Source organism: Colossoma macropomum, unplaced genomic scaffold (assembly GCF_904425465.1).
Source record: "Colossoma macropomum unplaced genomic scaffold, Colossoma_macropomum, whole genome shotgun sequence".
NCBI classification, from domain to species: Eukaryota; Metazoa; Chordata; class Actinopteri; order Characiformes; family Serrasalmidae; genus Colossoma; species Colossoma macropomum.
In genome coordinates this window covers 34946503-34973062 of record NW_023494785.1, presented here as the reverse complement: position 1 = coordinate 34973062, position 26560 = coordinate 34946503, and the positions used below count along the sequence as shown (strand labels likewise).

Here is a 26560-nt window from a genome sequence, read left to right as displayed (position 1 = left end):
AACGAGTGCAGAAACAAGGAGGTGGTCATAATGTTATACCTGATCAGTGTATACACATTCAACATTTTAAGTAGTATACATTTTCTATGAAAACAAACAAACAAACAAAAAAGTCCAATCAAAAAGCTGTATACAAGCACACCATTCCCAATCAGACTGAACATTCTGGAGTTGGAATGGTGTCAATGTCTCAAAAACTGCGGGAAAAGTTAGCAGACAAAAATCTGTCAGAAAAATAAAAAAGGAGAAGAAGAATATTGCTGTGCCCAAAACTGAGGGCAGATGTTTTAATGCCTGCTGCCTGTGCTGTCTCATAAGTCACTGCCTTAGAAGGCAGTGTTGTGATGAAGGGGTACCTGCAACCAAAGACGCACTTCAAAGGTGGCGATACATCATAATGTCGTAATAATAATTCTTTGTGTTGTACATTTATTTTTATACCACCTGTCTCATATACATTTATTTATATATATATGTATATATCTCGTGGCGTCCATCATGGGCTGCGCTGCTATGAGGAGCTTGGGGAATGTGGCCAGGCGAAGTGGTTGGGAGTCCTAGTTGAAGAAGGACGTGTGTTGTAATCGTTGCTGGTGGTAATGTTATTAGTAGAGTTTGTAGTTAATAGTGTAATTGTGACTAAGGAGGGTGGGTTTACAGCAGGGATGGGGGAGTAGCTAAGTAGCGTGCTACTTTTTGTAGGGAATTACAAATTTTTGTAGCTAATAGCTGTAGCTGCTACAGTTTTATGAAATGTAGCTAATAGCTGTAGCGCCTACACATTTTTCTGTAGCGATAGTGATAATTTTTTGCTACAATTTTGCTAAGTTTTCACGCAATTTGCGCAAAATGTGAGCGATAGAACGCGGCGTTAACAGGGCTTGTGGCGATCCTGACTGAGCTGCGAACAGTTTGAGCAAACCGTCACACACTGGCCCCCTTACTAGCAGGCTTAACTCAGTGGTCGGCTACTGAAATGTTAAGAAGAGCTATTTTGTCCTTTCAACAAAAATGAAACCACTTCAGGAGCCACAACATTGTGTCCATTTTACCATCATGGCTGTAAGTATGTCTCAGTATGTTCTGATGTACTAGTTCAGGCTAAAAATATAATATAAACGAAAATGCAGACTTTGTTCTGTTTTGACCTTTGGGTCAGCTGTAGCCGCTTTTCTCGCACCTCAGTCAGGAAACGTTTCCGTGAAAATTTCTTGTAAAATGTCTCTCAATGTACGACTTTTTACAAGGCTGAAGTCGCTTCTCATTCGCCAGCTTCTCGTTCGAATTGTCCCATTCCACCTTAAATGGTGCCTGAGGTGCCAGATTGTACTGCTGCGCCATTTAAAGTGGAACAGGATCAGTGACCCTGGTTCTGTTTGGGGTGATAATCAGGCTTACGCTGCTGAATATATATCCTAAAGCATTATTATTTCATATTATATTATAGTCTTAGTCAAACTTAGCATAGTAACTGGATCAATAAGATCCTTAACTGTACAACAGTGGTTTTCAGCCTGTGGGCTGCACTCCCCTGAGGGACATGGTTGTACTGCAGTTTTTTAAAATGCAAATGTATTTTTAAATATGGCAAATATTGTTGATTATTTGTACAATTAAAAAATGTGTATGTATATTGAGTTTATTTATTGTTCTGGCAAAATGATAGTTATGTTTATATTTTCAGTGCAAGCAAAACCAAAATGAAGGAAATACAGCAGTGAATATGTAGCACTGGACTTAAGTGAGAACTGAAAATGAGTAACTACAGGTCTGTGCTGTTTGCTTAAGGGTCTTTTCAAATGAAGCTTTGAAAATCAACAATTTACACTGTCTTCAGCCTGATAACATCCAGCACACTGACTATCAAATCAGCGTTCATATTAGGTGAGTCAGAACAAGATGATCTGATGTATAGTGTTAAGGATGTGTAGTGTGAGAGGCTGGCGTACACATTCGGGTCTAATTCTTCCATCAGAAGGAACGAAGCAATCCAAAGATTTATGTCCCCTTTACATTATAATTTTAAGATTATAGACAAGATTTAAGACATTAGGCAAACTTAGTAATTGTAAAGATGAAGAAATAGCACTGTAGTACAATATAATGTACGTTTGTGTGGTATCTGTAATGAAAAATGTATAGTACAGTTAGTAACTAGTTGCAAACATTCTCAACAAGTAGCCTACATTAAAAACATGCACTTCAATGGGCAATGATGCTACACAGAAAAATGTTATAAAGAAGTTTGTTACTGCATTACCTATTACATATTATAGTAACTGTAACTGTTGTACACTGTTAAAAATTAGATGTCAGCTCAACTCAAAATAGTAACTGATTACATGGCTTTTCTTGAGTTGACTCAAGTTGAGGACACAAGAGTTCACACAACTCAGACTTCTTATTTGAGTCAAAATTCTCTTAATTTTTTAGTTCTGGATTTCAGTTAGGTAAATAAAATGAACTACACTTAACTTCCCCGCTAGCCAGGGCTCTGTCCATCAAACAATCCTACTAGATATTTTTCCTCTTGGGTACGTGCTAATGGATGGCATTGCTGGTGCTCAAACTGACAACCTCCTGTTGTGGTGATAGCTTAGTCAACTGCACCACGCAGCAACACATAAAGCAATCCAGATTTTGTGTCTACAAATCATTAATGCACTGGAGAAAATATTTGTTGTTTTGACTTTAAAGCACGGCAAAGTCTTGTGTGGTGCAACTGAATAATAAGGCATCCCAACATCAGGATATTGTGAGTTTGAATCCCAGCAATATCATAGCTGTGCACATCTAGAAGCCCAAGAGGAAAATATGCCAGGTGGGACCATGTGATAGAAGGAGTGCCAGCTAGTGGGGAAACTGAGTAAACTGAGATGCAGACTTAGAAACATTAGCTGGGAGAATTTTTCACGTTTGAGTTGGGTGAACTCTAGTGTCCTCAAGTTGAGTCAACTCACAAAAAAAAAAAAACACTTAACCAGTTACTATATCATTTTAAGTTGAACAGACTTCTTATTTTTTACAGTGTAGGGAGAAGTTAATAATATTACATGGCCACATACAACAATGAAAATAGCTAAAATACAGCAGAAATGGTCAAAGATTAAGTACAATTATTGATCAACAGATTTGTAAACAATGTAATATGAACAGTAAATTTCAGCTCTCATTAACATTATTATTCTTTATTATTCTTCTAACATTTTCTGATGAGTTCCACCTTAATTGGTGGCCTGAGGCACCAGAATGTAACTGCTTCACCATTTAAGGTGGAACAGGACAATTTGAACAAGAAGCTGGCGAATAAGAAGCTGACTTCAGCTGTGTGTGAATTAGGCTATCAAAATTTCTTAGCTACAGTTTTATGTAGAGTGCTACCCATAAATATGCACTACAGTAGGACATTTCTACAATGTAGCATAATTTATCACAATACCTGTTAGTGCTGACTCTTATACAGCTGAGTGATGAGCTAAACTGTATAAATAATTTTTATTACTAAGTTGACTCTTATAAAAAAGACTGAAACAAATGATTACTTACAGTGTCATATGTGTGCAACATGTTATCTTTGTTATTACTTGTTTTAAATTGAGACTGAAACTTTCAGTTTTGTTTGACTTTCAGCTCCGGCTGCTTTTGGCTGTATCCTAGCAACCACTACTGTGTGTGTGTATCAGCGACACAGCATGAAAAGCAGAATGGAGCAGGGAGCTCAGTACACAGAAAAAGGACTGTTTTATTCTGTTTATTCTTGTTTTGTTGATATTCATTAATAATTCAGCTGCTGGTCACCTTATGCGGAAGCATCGGACTCAGGCAGTCTTGACAACAATTTCATCTTACTCCTGAGACTGCCACATTTAACAACAAACAGTTATAACACACCTAACCCTGAGGCTGAGACAAGACTGCATATGAGACCGCTAGTTAATTGTCTCGAGACTGGTCACCATCACTTGAGACTAAGAACAGACTTGAGTACTAAAGCACTATCCCCTTTTTTGTGTTACAGGAGCATTGGGCAGGGCATTTTTAGTCTTTGTGAAGACTTGCTGTTGAAGTGCCTGTTCAGTAAAGAGCAGTTGTGCAGTGTTTTCCGCATCTTCTGTGCTGAGGCTGCAATGGTGTCAGAAGTGGGATATGGCTTCAAGTTTGAAGAAATCAAGTGGCACATCAACAAACTCAAAGGTGGACAGCAAAGAAGACACAGCTTTGGGTTGAGAGCAGCAAAGACAAGTGCCCTCACTGACACTGGCTCATCTGTGTATCTGTTACGTCCAGACGTGCTCCCGTGCTCTGGCACACTTGCCAACCGGAAAGTGATGACCATCAACTCAATTGCGACAATGCCTGTTGTATATATAAATAAACTTTGACTTGACTGGATTGTATGTGCATTGCAGTGTCCAGTGTACTGCTCAGAAAGGATCGCATGCCCTACTCAGTTTCTCTGCCCTGGTGCGCAGATGGAGAGGACACTCAGGGAGTTTGAAGGGGTGGATGGCATCCTCCATTGGCTGCAATGCCCAAATTGATTGAAAAGTGGATCCTATTCAATAAAGAGCATTTCCCCATATACCTAATGTTTTCCTTGTCTTCTGTGCCAACGCTACACTATATACATAAGCCAACTTGGCTATTTATTTACTGTCATTAAAGGAAAAAGTACCTTTTAAATTGTGGCCCAGATCATTTTAATCTTCCTGATATATTTAAAATTTTAGCCTTTTGTTTATAATAATTTACATTCTTTATTTCAGAAATTTATTTGATTCTTCTAGACTTATTTTATTCTATTTTCTTCTATTTCAATGATATTTGTTTCATTTGATTTGCCTAGATGATTTGATTTGATAAAAGCTGTTATAGTTATTTAATATGGAGACATGATTTTTCCATCTGTGCCTACTTTATTTTTATTTTGTACTAGACGTTTTACTTTTAATGGGTAAGAAAATTATTATTAATTATTAATAATTATTAATCTTTGATTTAAACAGCACAACATACCATGTTTATTTTAGTACCACTCCTGTTTCTGTTCATTTAAAAGTGAGCTCAAACACCTCAACTATTTGTGGGATACAACTGCATAGACGGTCTGCGATAACGAGCTGCTGCTTTGCACAGTTTTCTGAGGTTGAGCTTTTGGTTTATTTACGGTACGGTGGACAAGCAGTGTCGCAAAGGCATCAGGTGATCTAGTGACTCAAAGCGTAGGCTGACTAGAGAGCACAGAATGACACACTGCAAAAATGTGAGCATAATCATTTTGGGATTAGATATTGATCTAAATTGTCTGTCTAGCCATATGAAGATGCGCTAAATTGTTGAAGGTATTTTCAACAACTATTTCCTGGATTTATAGGCGTATTTTATATGCGAAATAACATTTACTGTAACCGATCAGCCGCAACATGGGGCTGTGCTATAGTCTGCGTCCTCGATTGTTTGGGGATTTAAGTGGATCTATTTCAAATGCCAATTCTGACTCAGACCAACCGCCTGATCCGTTACCTCCATCGCATGTGGGGGAATCACGGCAGGAGGACTCCAGGGGGAACAACAAGACCTCACCATTACGCACTAGCCAAACACAGCGCTGGAACGCTGGCAAGCATCCAGATGGGGAGCACCGCCTAAGAGACGCGAGCGCTGATGGATCGTTGATACAGAATGGTGGTGGAGCAGGAGGTAAGGGGACTGTGAAGGACCGAAGTCGACGACTTCAACTACTGCAGGCGTCCAGCACCCAAAAACATAAACAATGGGACAAACTGGTGGTGGAGGAAAAGGAGGCCGAGAAGGAAGCGAAGAAAATCAGTAAGAATATAGACCGGGCCTTGAAAGAACTTAAACGGGAATACAAACAGACTCATCGATTACTTTTATTAGGTAAGCTTACCACTTCATTCTCAAATGATATTGCATACAGAAGCAACTGTATAATGAGAGCCACTCCTTAAGCTAATACTGGGCTTGACTGTTTCTTTTTCTCGTTGATTTGACCAATTACCCCAAATGTAACTAATTTAATAAGCTTGCCTCCTGAATTTCACTTTGTCAGCTTAAGTTGAAAAGTTAAGCATCAGCAGAGGAAGATAATGGTGTACATCAAGCAGTCCTAGAGGGCCACATAAGGTTTTTCGTTTTTCTCTCTGATTTAGCACTTCTGAACTACCTACCAAACCTTTCGTGATTCGAAAATGCGGGTATGTTACTGCAGGGTAGACTTGCTAACCCTAAAGTGCTGTGGCATTCAAGCATATGACTTTGAACCCCTGGTCTAGACTGAGACACAGTATCCCAGAACTAGAGGACCCGAGAATATGTACATATAGATAAAGAACGTGATCAAGATAGCAAGCAAGACCATGCAGGGTTTTGTGAGGCAATTGAATTAGAAATGATGAAGCCAAATCTGTACCGTGGATGGGATCGGCATGATTTCTTAGTTTGTGAGGGAATCCTGCAGATTCTAAACATGTTGTAGGTGAATATGCTGGGGTTTGGGGACAGATGCCAATATAAATATCTGACAAGGATCATGTTTTTTAAAATACCTGAATACATCTCATCTAAGAAGGCTAACCTTAACTTCTGTAAAAGAAATACATTTTGAGAGACAGCCCAGAAATTGTAAAATTGAGTGATTACTCTGAAAAGCCTCTGAAGTAGTTTTCTTCAAAGGTCAGCGTATTATCAACATGTAGAAAGCTGTATTGTTATTAAGCAACAACAAAATTATGAGATAGTAAATTATGTCACTAAACAGACACCTGAAGACCGTCTTTGTTGAAGTTCAGTTCTGCTAGTTTTAGTAAACATTTTCTATTTATTTATTGAGTTTAACATATTGGGAAAAAATACAATATGATAAACTCAGCAAATCAACAGTAATTGTGTATTAAAATGTGCAGAAGTGCATTCTGTGTAGAGGATGTGTACTTATCTGCGTGTGTGTGTAAGTATATTTATTATTATTATTATTATTATTATTATTATGCAGAATGCTGTCATAATGAGATTCATACAGACATTTCAAACAGAAATCTGTCATCTTTGCTACATGGACAGGTCATTAAAAAAATAAAAACAAGTTAAATCAAAAATTATATTGACAGATCAAGTTACATATTGATATATGAGCCCTTCTTTGAGATGATTTTAACAACTCTCTCATCCAAGTACATGTATAGTTTCTGCCTGTATTTCATTTGAGGAAGTATTGCCTCCCAGAGCTGCTGTTTCAAAGTGTATTGATGCCCACCCTCATAGATCTTCCTTTTAAGGATGCTCCACAAGTTCTTAGTAGGATTGAAGTCAGGGGATGATGGTGGCCAAACCATGATTTTTTTTTTCTCTTTTCATGCCCATAGCGGCAAAGGAGTCAATGATGTTTTTTTCAGCATGCTATGGTGCATTGTACTGCATGAAAATGATTTTATTTTGGAAGGCACGATTCTTCTTTTTATACCACTTCACCTTCTTGCTGATGTCTTGTTGGAACAGGGTGGCCATTCACCAACCATCCAGAACCCCATTTATCTGGACCATATAGTGTAGCACGGCATTCATACGGTAAATGTATTTCCGAGCCCACAACGCACATTTCTCTTTGTGAGCTTTGCTTAGGTGTGGCCAAAATACAGCTTTATGCACAGCTTCCAACCTGTGGAGGATCCTGCATCAAACAAGGTTCTTGAGACTCCAAAGACACCAGCAGCTTCAAATGACTGTTTGCTGCTCAACAGCGTGTTTTTTTAGCTGCCCTTTTAATACAATTAATTTGTCTGACAGAAACAATGCGCCTTTGTCAATATGCCTTTATTTGTACGTATTCATTTGTCCTCTGCATTTCTCACATATCTTTTCACAGCTCAATGATCCCTCTTCAGTTTTTGTGAAATATCTATTGTTTTTTTTATGCCTTTTGCAAGACATTGCACAATTTCACGCTTTTCGTGTTCAAAAAGATCTTTCTTCCTCCCCATATTGCATGAGAACTGTGACTTGCTTAATAATGTGGAACAATCTCTTTAAGTACATTTCCCTTTAATCAAGATCACCTGGTAAACTAATTAACAAATCTGTCTGAGATTGATAGCAGTTATCTAAAAAGACATGAGAAATAAAACAAACACTTTATTTGAAAAATTAAAACCTAAATGCTCACTATACTGAAATGATACTGATATATATATATATATATATATATATATATATATATATATATATATATATATATATAAAACGCTGTTTAACACTTTCACTGTTCCAAAGTGGTTAATGATGTAGTGTGATATACTGTTTCCTGTGAGGTGTTTTTCAATTATATTAAATTAGATTAAATTGTTTGATTTTTGTCTGATTGCTAGGAAGGTTTAAGGGTAAATTCACCGTTTTTCGACCCTAACTTTGTTCTGAATGTCTGCAGTCTGAAACTATTTGACAGTGGAATATGAATACTTGTTATTGTTGTAGCCCGAGTGTTTTGATGGTGTTTGAGCTAGTTGTGTTTCATCTAATCACTGGCATGTAAAATGTGAGTGAGCGGCTACTATGCTTCGAGTCTACTTTCTGTCACCAGAAGCATGTACAAAATGCACTCCTGCCACATTTTTCACTCATGAGTCATGACCAGTTCAAAGTCGGACAGTAACATGTTATTTTTTTAACTTTACTAAAGTTTAACTATGGTGTTAGCCGTTACTTGCTATGCATTTTCTGCTGTGGATGCAGCCTTTTTCTCTACGATGCTCATGCATGACAGTCTTGCTGTAGTGCTAGGTAAGTTTGGTTTAACACTTCTTTCAGAACAACATTTTTTGAGTTTTTAGGTTAGACACAACCCTGTACTGCTATCTGTATTTTCCATTTTTCAATCAAGTGATGTAAATGGGAGTGAAAACATTGTCAGGAGATCTATAACAAGATTTGTTGCCAACAATTTTTTGTTATCAGTTTTATCATTAATGTTTAGTTTTTGCAGCCCTACTCCATGAAATTAAAAATGTTTGACAAGAAACAGAACATAACAGTCCAGAATGTTACATTTATGCTCATACCAAAAATGTAAACACACAGAAATTTTTATCTTACCATAGTATTAATTAATGGCCTACCATATGTTACCTAAATTATGTGGCTGTATTACCCATGAAAACACAGATCGGATGGGATTGGTATTGGCCAAAATTCAACATTACAATACTTGGGCTGGATCAGGACAACTGTAGTAATAGTAATGGCTTTATTGTAGGATTGGGCAGTATAACAGTAATATGATATACTCTGTTTTAAAAAAAATGATGCCAGTATTTCAAAATTATTGCGCATCAAATTCTATTCCACATCTGAACAGCTAAATAAACACTTTCCACACAATTATATTCTAGAGGAGTTCACTGATTGGTGGTGCATGAACTCGCCAGTAGTGGCACTGCTAGAGAGAGGGGAGAAATCAGAGCCAGAAAAAAGTCAGTAAAAAAAAAAATGCATTAAGCATGACAGTAGCTCAGCAATGGCTAAGAGCAACACACACACCACAGAACATGTTCATGTTCGGCTTTGATCTAGCTCACAACAGTACCTCCAATTTGTGCTCCCAGATATCCCCCTAACTGGTGTTATTTTAGCGTCAGTTAGCTGGAACCAATCCTGTGCTGTGTAGCACATCTAAACCTGTTTCAGTGCTTTAGTTAGCGAGAATCAAACATGTTCTGTGGTGAGCAGAGTTTGTAGGATGCTACCTAAGCTAATGCTAACCAGCTCCTCTCTACTAGTTTGCAGCACTGTTTATCAATCATTAGATATATACTGTCTTGTTGAATGAAGCCTTGAAATCATACACTATGTTCACCTATGTACTGACTATGTAAGTGACCTACTCTTTTTGATTATCTTCGATTTTTAAATCACACAGGGCAAGAGGGCACAACAGAATTATAAATGCTTTTATGACACTTATGGCCCCACTTGGTAATACTCTATATTACAGTAATATTTGGAGATGTTTTGAATTTTGGTATTAAAAAAGGGGTACTGCCCAACCCTACTTTAATGTCGAGAAGCTTTTGCTCCTCTGCAGATTTTCACTGGGCTCAAATGCAGTTCAATGGGGCCGTTAATTACAGAAACCCTGTAACACTCAAATTCATGGCTCTTGTATATCAATATTTATCACTTGCAATCTGTTGTTTTTCCGGTGTTGCAGTTAGACTTGAGGCTCACACACATCGTTCATCTGAAGGGATCTGAGAAATAGAGTGCCTGATCCCCAACCCTGCTGTCTCACAAAAATAAATCTGAGAACAGCGAACTGTCACTTTGCCAGACGCGTTCTGGCAGTTGTTGTAGGACTCTTATATGCACTTATTTCTGAAATCATTTGTGTGAGAATTTTGTGAATTTTCAGACATCACGATAGATAAGCATTCTTCCTATTGCCAGAGCTCTACTGGCCCTCACTCAATTTCCTGGAGACACACAAAATGTGAGTGGCTTTCATCATGTTTGTTGGTTGCTTGTTGGTTGATTGTTATTCTATTTGTTCTCACTTTGCCCCACCTTGACAAAGATTCAACGAGCCAGTTTTTGTCACAGTTTGATTTGTGCTTTTCCACATATTTACGTCTAATACTCTGACTCTCACTAACTTTAATTTAACAAAATCTGTCAAATTAACTTATTAATATTTATTACATTGCATTTTTATAAAAATAACAATTGAATTCATATTTTAAAAAAAGAATGGAACCCAAATTTTATTTGTATTTCCAAGGAATAGGTGGGACATATGGTATGTATACTATGATCCTGATTAATAACAAACATGAACATTTGTAAAACACTTATGTAAATGTATGCATTCTTGAAATCTTTAGTAGCTTCAAAATGTTTGCTAGTACAAAGAACAATTTACACCTGCTCTTCCAAAAGACATCCATGTCTTCTGTTCTTTGAGGAAAACTTGCATGAAAACTTGTATGAAGCTTTAATCTGATGATTCAAAAAGTGAAAGAAAACTTAGCAGTTGATATAAATGAAAGCAAAGGTGTGTTCTGTTTCTTTTTCACTATATCCTGTTTAGCCTTTAGTAATCTGATACATTTTTAAAATACCGTTGTTTGTAAAAAAAGTGAAAATAGGTACACGTTCTCTACAAAACACACTTGCACATTTTAATGCACATTTATTTATTTTTTTCCACTGTGTTAAACTCATCATATAAATAGAAATTATGCACAAAAATCATGTAGGGTGTTTGAATGCAACTGGGGATTTAAAGACCTAAGATGGTTTGCAAAATGCTGGCTTGCTGCACAACAATGCCATGGAACAGGACCTGCCAAACCCGGAAAGCCCATTTCGTCTCACTGTGCCATTTGGTCCTCACCATTGTAACTCTGCAGTGTGGGTACTGCATTAACAGCAATATGTGTCAGCCTGAGTTAACTCAGTGTTTCTGAAATGGCTCGTAATTAACACCTCACACCTCACATTGGCCTACATATTCATTTTTAAATATGGTTGTTTATTTAAATTCTCTTGTTTCTCCAGCACAGCTTCACTTCTGCTTGAGTGAGCAGGTCTGGTAGTTGTGTGGAAGGAGGACCCAGTTTGCATTTGATTGTCTAGGGAATTGTTAGTAAATCTAAATAAATCTACATAAATATATCCTGTAAAAATATATTGATTTGATGCAAGTTACAGGCATGGTAAGCTGAGAATAGTTGAATCCTCTTAGCAAAAATACTAATTTTTTTAATATCTTTTTTGTTACTCAGAACAATCACTTCATTTGAATAGCTCTTTTGCATTGTATATTAATAGACTGTGTTAAAATGACAGCATATATGCATAAATGTACATAAATGCTTTCTGCTCATAACCTATTATTGATACAGCCAGTACATTTTTAAGCATCTTGCGTTAGTATAACCTATCCTAGACACAGTGAACTAGAGACTAATGACTAGCGATTAACTTAATGTACTTTATTGTCCTAGTTTTTTGGGTGATTTGTCAGTTTGTATGTGGAGAATATTACTGTCACCATTGGGAATTTTACCCTGCAAAAAGGTTTTGCCCCTCAATTCATTTTTTTCTATTCTTTTGCTAGTTAGTTGTAGTAGCCTTAACCAATAGTTCATGGTATGAAATAAAAGCAACATGCCGTTAGCTCAGCCGCAATTGAGAAATATTTTGCACCATAATTTGTTTTGGTAACAGATAAAGATTATGAATTGTATTGTCTTATTAACCTTAGCTATGTAGTCTCACAAAAACAGTATTTTTAAGGTTAATACCTGGCACACATGGTACTTGCAGCAGAATGTTGGAATGTTAGAAATTAAAACTAGATTAGAGACTATACAAATCATGACATCATCATGACACATCGTGTACTGTGAAAAGTCTTGAAGTGTCATGATATTCTATTTTTGCCATATGGCCAAGCGCTATATCCATGCATAGCTGTCTTCATTTAGCAGAAACTCTTTTTACTCGCTCTTACACATTTAGGTTTTGTGCTCCTTGTTGCAGTGTTGCAATATTCCTGATTAACTGACCTTTGCTTCCCAGTAAGTGGGTTTTATCATTTACTAGTGTTGAACTTTGATTCTGAAGTGGCTAGTTACCTGAAGTACCATCACTTGTATAAGGACCAGTCAAAATGTCTTCTTTTGCTGTATGCTACATACAGTTTGCATTTAAGATAAAAATAAATAATGAAAGATGTCTAGTCAAGTCAATATTATTAATATTATTTGATAAATCATGTGTTGAACTTTGTCATTCAGCTCATTTTAAAATCATCATGATAAATTAGTGTATTAGCCAATGCGACCAATGCGTTTGATATTCTGCCTGGTGCCTGTAGTCTGGTTTGTTAAAAACTTTGTTTGGGTTTTTATGTGTTATAGTTAATGGTAGTAGTGGTGAAAGTGCATTTGATGTGTTTGCATCGTGCTGTTCATTTAACCTTCAGAATATGTCTATACTTCTTTATGAAATTTATGAACCAATTCATTGATGTTTTTTAAATATTTAAAGAGCAAGGGATGTTCCCTTATTCACACTACTTAAAATTTCCTGCTGTCTGTTTTGCATTGATGAATTCATGATGTTTATTATCAAAGCTTTATTTATAAGGTCTGTAATGAAAATGTGTAATGTGAACAGAGAAAAAGATTTATTTGCAGTAAGGAATGTACACAATTTTGCCAACAACCAAAAAATGGTGAAACTGTCACAGCAGCACATCAGAAGTTTTCCATTTTTTGCTATTTTATTTTGAAGTGCCGCTGTGATGGATTGATTAGAGGTTCATTTATAGTCAGTTTATTTATATTTGAGGAACTCTATTACTTCAGCTACTGGTGCCTTTGTGCCTGCGGCAGAGAGTACTGCACAACATTCATAGCCCAGTAGGGATGGATAATTGCAGAATGGAGCCCAGGCACTGTAGAAGCTATAGCTGTGCTTCCACTGGCCTGGCAGTAGGGGTACATCAGGAAGATGTGCATTACCCTGGTTCACCCCAAGAGGGATGGTTTGGTAGAGCATTTCAACCAACTGCCCACTGCTGGTCCTGTGAAAGTACCGTTCTGCCATTTAAGTATCCACCAGTTTCACCAGTTATGCCACAGTTGTGAGCTGAACATAGCTGTAGACATGGCATTTGTGTACCTGGCACCAGAGCCTAGTGTGCAGCAAAGAAAAGAGAGGGATAGCCAGGCTGGGGAGTATGTACACAGGTTTCCCCCCAAGCTCAGGCCTAGTAAATCTATCTAATTCGTATTTTTGGTAAATTGCATACAAAACAAGCTTTTGCAGTGATTAATTCTCTCCCCTAAGGAGGAGGTTCCATTTGTGAGGACCAAGGACCTGTGCAGACCTACGTGGCAATACAATAGAGAGTGCCAGGCAGCAGCAAAATTCGGTCAAAACTACTTTTGTTTATCTAACTGAGATGCAGTAGAAAATATTTAATTTTCATTTTTGAGTTGACCTAACTGTAACTATGACACAAATTATAATTGGGACATCCGTGAACATGTCAGCACGCTAAGCAAGTATCATTTGCATATGAAAAAGAAATGCAAGTAATAAATTATATGTTTGGTAAGGAACATTTGTGATATTCAGGGAGCCATATTCAGGCATTCGGCTTTTTGCAAAAGCTGGGTAAACTAAAGTTAAAGGGGAATTCCACCGATTTTTTTTTTTCAAAGTTTTACATACGTTTTGCATAACTACATAATTAGAATGCAAACAGAGTCATTCAGAGTGGTTTGATGTGAAATGCTCCAATTCTGAAGAAACTTACTGAGTCTGAATTATTTACAGTGGTGACAGAAACTAGAGTTTAGTGCCTCGAAAAGCTACCTCAAAGAAAAATTGTTGCCAGAAACAGTTTTATGATGGTTTTGGCCTAAAACATTTTTAAATACATTCATGGCAGAGAGGTACATGCACGGTGCTGTAAACCAAATAAGTACCTAGGGAAAACTTATTGTTCTTCAGATTTACCACTGTTTCACCATTATGAACATCATATTTAAAAAATTAGAAGACTCATGTAGGTTAAGTGGTCATTTTTGATAATACATAAAATAGCTCTACTTGTTTTGCAGACAATGTGACCCTTAGTAGTCTATACATTGAATCATTTTACATCAAACCTGAATGACTTTGTTTATAGCGCAGTAATTGAATTATGCTGAACCTACTTGACTACAAGAAGTTGTGGAAGCATATTAGGCCAATTTATCCTGACCCAGTTCAGGCAATAAGGTGGGATGTAACTTTGTAGATGAAGTGTCAACAACATGTCCAAAATATGTGGATTAACATTGGATAATCATATTTTCATTCAGATGTATTAGGGAGAGCATTCTCCCCCTAACTAAAGCATGGATTTTCCCTTAACGCCAAGTGGGTAGAATAGGCTCCCTTTTCTCTTTCTTTCTCTCCAAGTGGCATAATGTAAATATTTACGTATTCCCTCAGCGCATTGTCTTTGGGCTCAGTGATAGAGAGGGCATTTTCCATTGCGCATTTGTGCGAAGGACTACCTCCCCGTCGTGAAACCACTCCCTTTCCGGGTGTTTGGCCCTTCATGAATGTTGACGATACCATTGGACATAGTAGGGGGTTTGCACAAGGTAACGGAAGCCCGGAAATATACGGTGTTAGAAACTACAGGGAACGTTTATAAATATGTGAAAAACAGTGTGTGTTCTAGAGGAACGCAGTAAGAAGTCTGTCGGCTTGCCTACATGCATAGTCCTAAATCGTCTGACGTTAACAAGCTTGGGTATGCCGAAGATCCGTTGTATTCTGGCTTTAAGATCTCTCTGCATGCGATGAACGGGTAGAAAGTCAAAATAGGTTAATGCTTTGGCTTTCAAGTAGTTAGGTTTTATGGGCAGGCGATTTACTGCGTGGGCTTGACCATAATAGATATGGAAGTTATGCGACTTTTGCGGTTCCAGTAGACCCAACCCTTCGACTCAGTATGGCTGCATTTTTCCTTTGCTCGCGCGTAGCCTTTGTTTGAAAAGCTTACTGCTTTCGAATGTCGAGTCACGAAAACGTAGCCTGTTATAACAAAACCCAGCTAACATTTACGCCGTAAAACATGCGTCTGCTGAGTGCTTGTATATTTAAGAGATAAGCTGCATACAAATGATTTGCTGTGGTTTAAGGTTACTACCAGGTGTCACAGAGAGAGGCAGTGCTGAGTTGGAGAAAAAATTGGCAACTGATAGAAATGTACATAAAAAAATGCAGAACAGAGAACGAGACAACAACATTTTAGCAGGCGTATCATTGCGAGTCCCACTTTTGCAAGTTAATACTGTCGATTAAACGAAGAGATCCGTTGTAAGCTCTTGTACGGATTTGATCACATATCGCATGAATACCAAATGTCTGGCTGGCTGCGGCGAGAACGGCATTATAGCAGGGAGAAAATTCTTCCTCGCGACGGAAGAGCAACGTACTGATTTTTCACATCAAAATTGGAAATAACGTAAGGACACCACATTTGCGATTGAGTACATAGGATTATAGAAGATGGGGTGTCTGGGCAACAGTAAAACCGAGGACCAACGCATCGACGAAAAAGCACAGCGAGAGGCAAATAAGAAAATAGAAAAACAGTTGCAGAAAGAGAGGCAGGCGTACAAGGCTACCTATCGTCTGCTATTACTAGGTAAGCTGTAGAGTGCATTGTTTTGTAAAACAATCCCATACAAATGATTAATTGTTCTCTTGATACGCACTCAGACATCCGTGTTTGACAGCTCACTCGGTATACTGTGGTGCTTGATACTGATGATTCCCTGATTTCTAAACGGACACATGAATATTTTTTCTTTTGTAACAGCGGTTTAGCTACATAGTATTCCCATTGAACGTCGCGTTTGTGTAATTTTCTAGGGGCTGGGGAATCCGGAAAAAGCACTATTGTGAAACAGATGAGGATTCTTCACGTTAACGGTTTTAACGCAGAGTAAGTAAGCTTTTATCTTTATATTTCACGTATGTACTTATAATACAGGGTGTCTTAAAGCAAGATTATGTGAAAATGTGCTGTATGGATTTTACAATGCCGCGCCTGATGGGCCCTGCGCTGAATGCCTAGCCGCAGCATGGCGACTACTGCTCCAAATGGAATTTTCACATGCAGCTCGAAGCATGTTTGTCACTGTATCCTGTTGCCATCTATGAAGCTATAGTACAAACGTGTATGTATGTGTTTTTCCCGCTGCTGTGTGTTTGTGTGTGTAATAGGTTTACATTATTCCGAAGAATATTTTCTGTTGTGTGGGCTTGATCATAACTTATAAGTAGTAAACAGTCTCACGACTTCAGCATACTATTCTCTCGCTAGCCTGATCATAAGGATGTGTTACTCAATCTAAACTATGTATTGACCTATACTTGAGCCTTATGTTTACATTTACTACTATTGGCATTTTACAGTTTTGCTTACAGTTGAAATAAACTTGACCATGATTAAAAAAAAGGAAACTTTAAGCTGCTCATGCAGAAAACTTATGAGGCGTATGTAGACTTTATTTAAAATATTTTCTCAACGATAATGTATGGTTATTCACAGGGAAAAGAAACAGAAAATCCAAGACATTCGGAAAAATGTGAAGGATGCTATAGTGGTAAGTAGGCCCAGTATAAACAATTCTATATTGTTACATACATATATATGTGTGTGTGTGTGTGTGTATGTGTGTATGTATGTGTATATATATATATATATATATATATATATATATATATATATGTGTGTGTGTGTGTGTGTGTGTATGTATGTGTGTGTGTATGTGTGTGTGTGTGTGTGTGTGTGTGTGTGTGTGTGTGTGTGTGTGTGTGTGTGTGTGTGTGTGTGTGTGTGTGTGTGTATGTGTGTGTGTATGTATATGTGTGTGTGTGTGTGTGTGTGTATGTATACATATATACACACACACACACACACACACACACACACACACACTCTCCAGGAGTCTGAATCACAAGTGTTTTTGTTGTTTACATTAGAATAGTTATGTTATAATTAGTAGTGCATAAAGCTGTTATATCAGCCCCTGTGATGTTTGTGATGTTTTGCACTTATGTTATCTAATGCTACTGCATTCATAGTTTGTTTTTTCTTATATATGTCTTAGACAATAGTGTCTGCAATGAGCACTTTAATTCCACCTGTCCCTCTCGCCAACCCAGAGGACCAGTTTAGGATTGATTACATCAAAAGCATAGCACCACTGTCAGATTTTGACTACTCGCAGGTAAGGGCCTGGCTGCTTTATTCAGCATTCTGAAGGTTGGATGTCACATTTGTCAGTTAAAATGTTGGAATTCTGTGTTTAAAGACATAAAATATAGATAAGATATGAAGGAATCTTATTCAGATAAAGTGTATATATAATTTTTTGCTCCTTTTCTTTCATCAGTTCTTTAATGATACTTTCTAAGTTTACAGAGAAGGAGAAGTACACATTTAGCTATTATACCAATGTGATTATTCAGGACTTTTTCAGTCATCCATAGTTCATTTAGGATGTTTAACATCAACACAGTGAAAAGAAACACTGGATTGCTTTGTTTTTGCTCTCTCTGGAGTGTACTTTTTGTTTGTTTCTTTTGTTTAATAACAGACGATCATTGATGCATTCATTATTTACTGGACTAAGTTGATGAAGTGGCTTTGACTGATCTCCCGGTAGACACTAAGAGTTTATGTTGTGCACAAGTCATTAATGTATTGTGACCACCGTACAATAATTAGTTGTTATGTTACACATAATGTGCAATACATGTTTGAGCATGCAGGTGCAACACTGGTATCAAGCAATGTCAAAAGATCTATCTGCAGTTGCATACTTACTCGGTTAACAGTTTATCTGAATTCCAAGTGTGTGCAAAGTTTTAAGGGGACAAAAGCAAAAGTAAAAAATAAGTAATTCTGTGTGGCACGTAATGATTCAGCATAACTTGATTCTCGCTCTGTGTTGGTGATTATCAGTAATTTTTTGACATTATGTTTCACATTGCTGTTAAAGTAGACCTTGCTAAAGTAAATGTGTTACAATACTTAAGCCATGGTTCAGCTACACTGCCCTTGAGAAGTATTTTTTTTTTTGCTTTAATGAATTGATAAATATAGAAATGTGAGATAAAAAAACAGAATGTAGTTTATTTTTTGTGTATTTTTTAAATGTTGTTGCTAATTTAGGAATTTTTAACACTTGCCTGGTACCCCCATTTTAGGTCAATAAATATTAGGACAAATGAAGTACAGTTAACTACTTTTGGGGTAGGGGTTGACCAATATGAACTTTTGCTAGCAATTAGATAGCATCAGATATTTAGAAATCAGCATGGCTGATGATAAATATAATGCTGAAATGGTCTGTATTTAACCACAATCCCATTTTTAAAAATGAGACCAATGCTATAATTGCAGAATTTTAATAACGTTCTTATTTCTTAAAATTGTATTCATTAAACATAACATTTATGAAGTGGCCTGTATTTAAGTAAAAATGAAAAAACTTCCAAGAACCTGTCCTGTAGAGAGCTGTGAACTTTACCAAGAGCTGTGAGGGTGCTCAAGATGATAACAAAACAAAGCAGCTTTATATATGTACAATAAAATGTGATATTCCAGTCATGTAATTAACTTTTTAAAATGTATTTCATACTTAGATCCAGATGCAATCGTAAAATCATGATAATGTGACAGCCATGCATGTCAGTAATAAAGAGTTCCAGTACAACTTTAGATAAACAAGGTTTTGTTCAAGATGATTATTAAAAGTCTACAAATGCATTTTGAGGGCCTTCAACAAGAATGCCTGAGAAATATCAGTAGAGTAATGTGGCACTGTACTCCTGGGAAAAAAAAACAAGAAAAACTATGATTAAGTATTAAATATGAATTTAACAGCTCACAGAGGTGCACATTTAAAAACATTACCTTTTGGTCATGGTGATTGCCATAGCCCATTCAGATGAGCTACTGAGCAAATGCTAATGCTAAAGGAGGTTTGTCTCCGGTGGCTAGCACAGTTTTGTGATTTCTCCACTTAATTCTCATAGAACATGTTGCATGGCGTTGAGGACGGCATGAGCTAAAACATGTCTGCATGAAATAAAAAGATTTAAGCAGCTATAATATCTTGCTTATTTTATTGCTGAGTGCCGGCCTGAGAATTTTCAGAAAGCAACGCACCATTAAGCATGTAAAAAGAGTGCAAGGTGGAGATCCCTCTGATTTCTCTACTTAAACAGAACTGATTCAGCTATGTTAATTGGCAGGGTTAATAGGTGCGTTTGAGAAGAGGAATTATCAAATTGCCAGAAAACTGGAGATGAACACCCCTGGGCTAGAGCTGACCTCTGTAGTGGTAGATGGTGAGGACTCATCGTCTTCTATATTTTTCATTGTTTTGTTTTTGGTTCTAGCTAACACAAGTCATTCAGCCTAGTTACAGCTGCACTACTTCTGCTTTTCCTCTGTGTTGCAAACGTGTTCTTGACAACACGCTAACATTAAGGCACGTGTGTTTTCAAATTTAATACACTTGCTTTATCAAAAAACAAGCAAAACTGTCACAGTTTACAACCCTGTTTGAAGGGTCACACTGGCTATATCTGAATAGTGATTTCTGTGGATTTTGTGAGAGTAACCTTCTAACCCTGGAGTTACAGAATAAGTCTTGGTCTTACACAGTTCAAAAAAGCTTGTCTGACTATGCTGTATTATAAAATGTATTCCATTTTCTGAGATCACTGTGTACTATCTTGCAAACAGCCATCTTTCTTATTATGGGCTTATGGTATCTCCTCTGCAAGAGTTGAACGCTGTTAGGGGAAATAAAATGGAACAGCAGCCAATTTTGTTGCTATAGCACATCCAGTGCTCTAAAGCAGGGTTTCTCAACCTGTGGGTCGTGAAGCACCCTCTAGTGGTCCGCGGGCCTGTACTCGGAGGGATGCAGTAGTTCGTAGAGGGCCAGTAGAGACGTATAAATGGAAAAAAATCACAGTCGCAGGCTAATTAAACTTCAGTTTGAGACAACGCAGCTGCGGGTGTGCAGTGCAGACAGTTGACCAGAAAAGTAGAGGTTTCTCAGGGCGCTTTCTCCTGCCTTGTTCGGTGTGGACCTATTAAACTTTTTTCTGTAGTTCACTCTATTTTGACAGTGAACACTCCATCCGTATTCAGGTCGGGACCGTAACAGCTGAACCGGTCTGGCAAAACCTGCCGGTCTCAGTCTGCTTCCAACCAAACCCTGTTCAGTTCAATGCTGGTGGGACGCATTTTATGAACAAATGAGGGAATTCATCAGTACAGCTTGCTTTCCTCTTCTACCAGCACGTCGGCGCTGTACTGTCAGCAAAATCTGCCTGTTTTGACAAGTGACTCTTTACACACTCATTTGCTCTCATGTCGTTCCTGCAGCTCGAGCTGCAGCTGATAAAAACGATAGATGAGCCTTAAAATAATAGCGAAGAAATGTGTTTGGTTTTGGGCCAAGCATCTGTGACCTGAGTAATTAAACTCAGATTGATAAACTAATGACGAAAAAGCAGATAGTAAGGTTTATTATTATTGTTGTTGATTGTTGCGATGCTAATCCAAAAGCCCACCGAGTGGAGTGTGGTTTATTTCAGTTGAGTGCTAAAACCCTCAAAACTAAAGAGACATCTCCAGACCAAAAAGTTACTCCTGTGGGAAAGCCACAAGAGTATTTTCAGTGGAAACACGATGGACTGCAGCTCCAAATCACAGTCCACATCTACATCTACCTTTTTTATGTTTCCCCCTTTTTGACATGTCTGCAAACGTTTTTTTAACATGCTATGTTTTTTAACATGCAAATTTTTGTTTCTGTGATGGAAGTGAAATAGACGATGTGATCTTTTTCAGGCTCCAATTCAGTGGTTTTCAGTGTAAGCAGAAAACAAAGAAGAAATAAAGAAAAATAGTTTAAAACTGTATATAAATAAAAAGTTAAATGTGTTTTTTTCTGTGGGCCGCTATGCTTTATCGTTATAAACTGGTGGGCCTTGTGGTGGAAAAGGTTGAGAACCCCTACTCTAAAGCACAGACATTAGGAGGCCACCATACATGACCATTGTGCCCCCAGCCTATGTCCTGCTCGAGGGTATTCCCAAGCACTATTTAGCTTAGTGGCCTACTTATCAATATACTTTAATAGCTGTAGGCTGGTATTTGTATGAAAGTTCAGTATTAATCAGAAGTATCTATTAAAGCAGTAATCCACAAGAGGCAGAGCATTACTGCAATTTTATCACAGAGAAGGGTGTTCTTAGGCACGACATGAAGTGGAGTGCCTAAAACTCCCTTCCCTGTGATAAAATCGCAGTAACGCACAGCCTTAAGTGGCTTAATGCTTTTATAAAATGGCAGCCAACATAAAATATGATAAAATACAGAAATTTTCAGAAAATGATTTGTTATTATTAATGATAATAGACATAAATAAGTATTCCGCCAAGAAATGTAGTTCCTTTAGAGTATGGTATCGTTGCCAAGCAACCATGGACCACTGAATGAGGAGAACTTTATAAGTACTTTTTGGTCAACAAATTACCACCACAAGTCTTATTTGGCACCAATCCAGCAGTGCCCCTCTTCTCATTCTGAGGCTGAATCTCCAGTGGCTCCCTGCTATCTACATAGTGCACTACTTAGGAATTTAAATACTGGATCCTGCACCCCAATGGTGCAAAATGTAGCTAAGAAATAGTCATTTGGGACTCAGCCACGTCTATACTCGATAAGTGATGCACTCTTTGGCTGTAGAGGCTAGACTTTCTAAACTTTCATAGCTAGCACATTTATTAGGGAATGTGGAGCCATTGGGATTCAGCCTGGGTTTGACGTGACTTCTGATTGAAACATGAACATTGGAAGTGTGTCCTCCATTCAATTTTTAGACTTTTATGCTGCCGTTTTACAGTTAATCATTCCGTAAGTACTTTAATTCAAGCCTGTGATATTAATGATTGAGTTCTTTAGGCTGTTAGCTATCTTTTAGCCTGTTAGCTAGCTGACCAGCCAAGTTCTGCTTAAGAACATAAGTTGCCAGCCTCTCAGTTTTTTACTCCATCAGTATACTCTGTGGTCCATGCGAGCAGCATGAGAGTCAGAGATTATTCGATTAACAGCACAAGGGTTTTTTTCGTGCTGTGGTGTGAACACTCCACCTGTACTCAGGTGCGCACTATACAAATGAACCGTGGTCTGGCAAAAATCACAGGTCTCGGTCTGCTTCCAGGAGAGCCCTGGTTCAGTTCTTTACTTTAGTCCGCACACGTGAGGGAGTTCGACAACAAAGCATGTTTTTCTCTTCTTCTAGCAGCATGTTAGTGCTGTACTGTCCACATAATCTGCCTATTTTAATGTTTGACTGTTAATAGACATATATTGTTCTTGCAACACAAGCTGCTCCTAACGAACAATGATAAAGCATCTGATTTTCTCACATGGAACGTGGAATATATTTTTGAGAGGTTGGACCAAGCATGAGTGACCTGATCAGTTAAATTCAAATTGTCACAAAATGGAAGTAGAGATCAAGTAAGGCTTATTTTTAATTGGTCTCATTGCGATACATGTAAACATTAAGCATCTCTTTTTTTTCAGGCAACATAATGGATATGAAATGTTTTATCACAAGTGTATTTGAGGAATGGATTTGGATTTTATATTCTGACTAGTTCTACTTGGTTAGTGGAAGTTAAAATAAAAAAACATATATTGGGTCCTTTTTTGTCAGTAATCTTGTGCGCCCACCCATGTACATAATTTGGTGCATTTTTGCCACTGCAGTGTAAAACCAACTGAACCAGATGAAAAGTTACAATGTCACAAAAACCTTGGGTTTGGACTTTGTTTTCACACCTAGTTTGTTTTCCAAACAAACCGGGTCGCACTGGGTCTTATTAGAATTTTGGTTTGTGGCTTACTAGCAAAGCTGCAACTTTCGACTCTCTGCTGTGGATGATGTGCAACGTGAAGGGAAGTAGGTATGGCTCCTTTTCCTTGAGTAGAGACACTCCCCCATCTTGAATGAATGTCAAGTGGTCCGCTTATTTATTTTTTTCTGCTAGGGTGGCCACAGAGACCATTTTTTTCTTCTAAGTATATATTTTTTTGACAGCTGGCAGAATCAACACAAGTGTTCTGGCTCATTGACCTCCATTTAAGTTGCAGCCTTGAAAAGATTACAGAAAATTCATGTTTAAGGAAGATTACTGTACAAATAATCTACTTATACAACCATTACTTACACTTTTTTTCAATGCATAGATGTGATTTTAGGCCTCTTTAAAAATTTACTTTTTTCTTTGTCATTTTTTGACAAAGAATTAATAAAAGTAAGCGATTAACCTTCAGAAAGTATTATTTTTTTAGACCTCCAGCTGCCAAATCATATATTATATGAGCTGTTTTTTCTAAAATGTGCAGAATGTTTTGTTTAACCATGTTACCAAATTTTAGGGAAATGGATAAATGACATTTAAAGCCTGTGTTAACTGAATTCTTTCCTAGCAGGCAATACACATACATGGAATGCTTTATATATATTTACATATACCAGCGCAACACACACTAACACACCACCACCACATCAGTGTTACTGCAGTGCTGAGATTGATCCACCACCCAAATAGTACCTGCTCTGTGAGGGTCCATGGGGTCCTGACCACTGAAGAACAGGGTAAAAGGAGGCTAACAAAGTATGCAGAGAAACAGATGGACTACAGTCAGTAATTGTAGAACTACAAAGTGCACCTATATAGTAAGTGGAGCTGATAAAATGGACAATGAGCGTAGAAACAAGGAGGTGGTCATAATGTTATGCCTGATCGGTGTAAATATGCTCAAACAGTAGTGTTAACAGGGAAAATGTATGGTTAAATAATAATAAAAAAACTGTTAACGGTATTTTGCAATGAGGCTGCAAATGAACAGTAATGGATTTGAACAAACATTTGGGCTGACATTACTAAATTGTATGTAGGTCTGTCATAATTATTACATAATTGTCGAATTGCAATTATTTATGATTATATCAGTTATTTATGATGATTGCAGTTATCTAGGCTGAATGCAGTTGTTTTTCACAGTTTTATTTAACTATCATGTTTTTGTACAACATGAAAATGTGATGGATTAGGACAATTAAATGTAAATGAAAGAAAGCAGTAGATACATTTATTGAGAAATGGTGAGAAACGTCATGGGAACATGTTGATACTCCTACATTTTTATATTTTGAGGAGGGAAATCACCAAACTGCAGTACATTGGCCCTGCAAGACTGGAATTGAATACCCCTTCCATACAGAAGGAGCAAGTTTTTTTCTTTTTTTTTTTAATTTACTTATTTATTGCCCGAAGTGGTTACATAACTAAGCGGAGTCAGAGGCTTGTTCACTTGTACTTCACTGCACTTAAATGATGCTGATGTGTAGCCATGACATGTAGCCAAGCAGTACTTCAATATGTATCACTATACTTTGTGAGTCTCTGTGGTATCTCAACCTCTTATCACACATTTTGCACCGATTATTTTTCTTATCATCTAATAATTCAAAGTAATCACACATATGTTACTTCTCAAGGATATTTGCTTTTTTAGCTTCACTGGCCACATGGAAAGCAGCGCAGGTTGTTGTGCTCTGAGGTGAGGTGACTGGGATGTCTGGCATGAATTTATGAGATCAGCTAAACCAGCTTTAATTTATTCATTTTTAACATTTTCCATATATGTAATCATCACTGTTTTTATCTAAAGGCTTTTGCTGGTGAAAGTTATTGTAGTTAAGGTTACAATTTTGTATTTAAAAATGAAAGTAGCTTATGAACACTGAATAGAGAAACGAATACCAGTGTAACTAATACTTGACTGTTTGAAATATTCAGGCCAGATTTTAGGTATGTTATTTAGACAGTAGCACATGAGGGAGTGTGTTATCATAAATAACATCACAACTCACCTTCAGCTTGTGCCATAGATCACAGCCAAGCTTTTTTGATACTTCTATGCAACAGTTCTGTAAAATAAAGAAAAAGGCAAAGCGAAGAAAAAACTCTGCATCAAATGTACTTTATTATTGACAGTTTCATCTGCCAAAAAATTGTAGCCTATTGCATCATGGGTAGTGTCATAAAACTGTCCCAATGTTAGGTTCAGCTGAGCTTTTTCAGTATTTGCCAGATTAACTTAAATCTTGTTTTGTTCCAGCCATTCTTTAAACCATTCAACATTGCATCCTGTTTGCTGAATTTTGTTCTGTTAGTTTCCAAGTTAATTCCAGTTACTCTCAAATCAGAATTTCCAAATGAAAGACTGTGTCTTTGAAAGACTGTGTCTCAACCTCAAGCATACAGTATTCGCCCATTATTAGGAAGAACATTTGTTATTTTTGCAGGACATGTGACATTTCAATTATTGTGTTTTCTGCTTAATGAATTAATGTGCCTTACAAAAGATTTTAACCTCCTTAAATCATCAGATTAGTCTGGATTAGGAATGACAACTTTAATGTTATGTAATGGGTCATATTTTACTTTAAAAGACAGTTAATTCATGGAAAGTAATATTGGTTTTATGTAAAACCTGACATAAGTGACATATGTGAAAATACTTTGTGACAAATATTACTAAGTGAAAAATGCTTAAGTATTTAAAAAATTGCAGTTTTCAACCCCTGTGCCATGGAAGCTGCATCCCAACAGTGAAGTGTGGGACAGCATCATGTTGTGGGGGTACTTGTGCTCACTGGGGACTGGGCATCTTGTTAAAATTGAAGGGTGCCTGGATGGTGCAAAATACAGGGAGATACTGTCAGAAAACCTGCTTCAGTCTACTAACAAAAACTAAAGCTTGGGAGAAATTTCATGTTTCAACTCATGTTGATCCCAATCACAAGGCCAAAGGCAAAAAGGTGAATGTTCTTCAAAGGCCAAATCACTCCCACAGTGT

General features: G+C 37.3%; 1 protein-coding gene across 3 annotated transcripts in view; it reads left to right on the top strand.

The window, feature by feature from the left end:
- Positions 1-5208: 5208 nt before the first annotated feature.
- The window catches only part of LOC118822975 (guanine nucleotide-binding protein G(olf) subunit alpha), a 71750-nt gene continuing 50398 nt past the window's right edge, over positions 5209-26560 (top strand). Inside the window, exons 1-4 of one of the 3 annotated variants that reach the window (XM_036592319.1) lie at positions 5209-5901; positions 16459-16531; positions 17141-17195; positions 17703-17822. In XM_036592319.1, coding sequence (XP_036448212.1) covers positions 5424-5901; positions 16459-16531; positions 17141-17195; positions 17703-17822 — 726 coding nt within the window. In that variant the 5' untranslated portion in view covers positions 5209-5423. Of the gene's footprint in view, positions 5902-14331; positions 16232-16458; positions 16532-17140; positions 17196-17702; positions 17823-26560 lie in introns of those variants that run through there. The other 2 variants (XM_036592327.1, XM_036592337.1) reach the window with 2 other exon arrangements.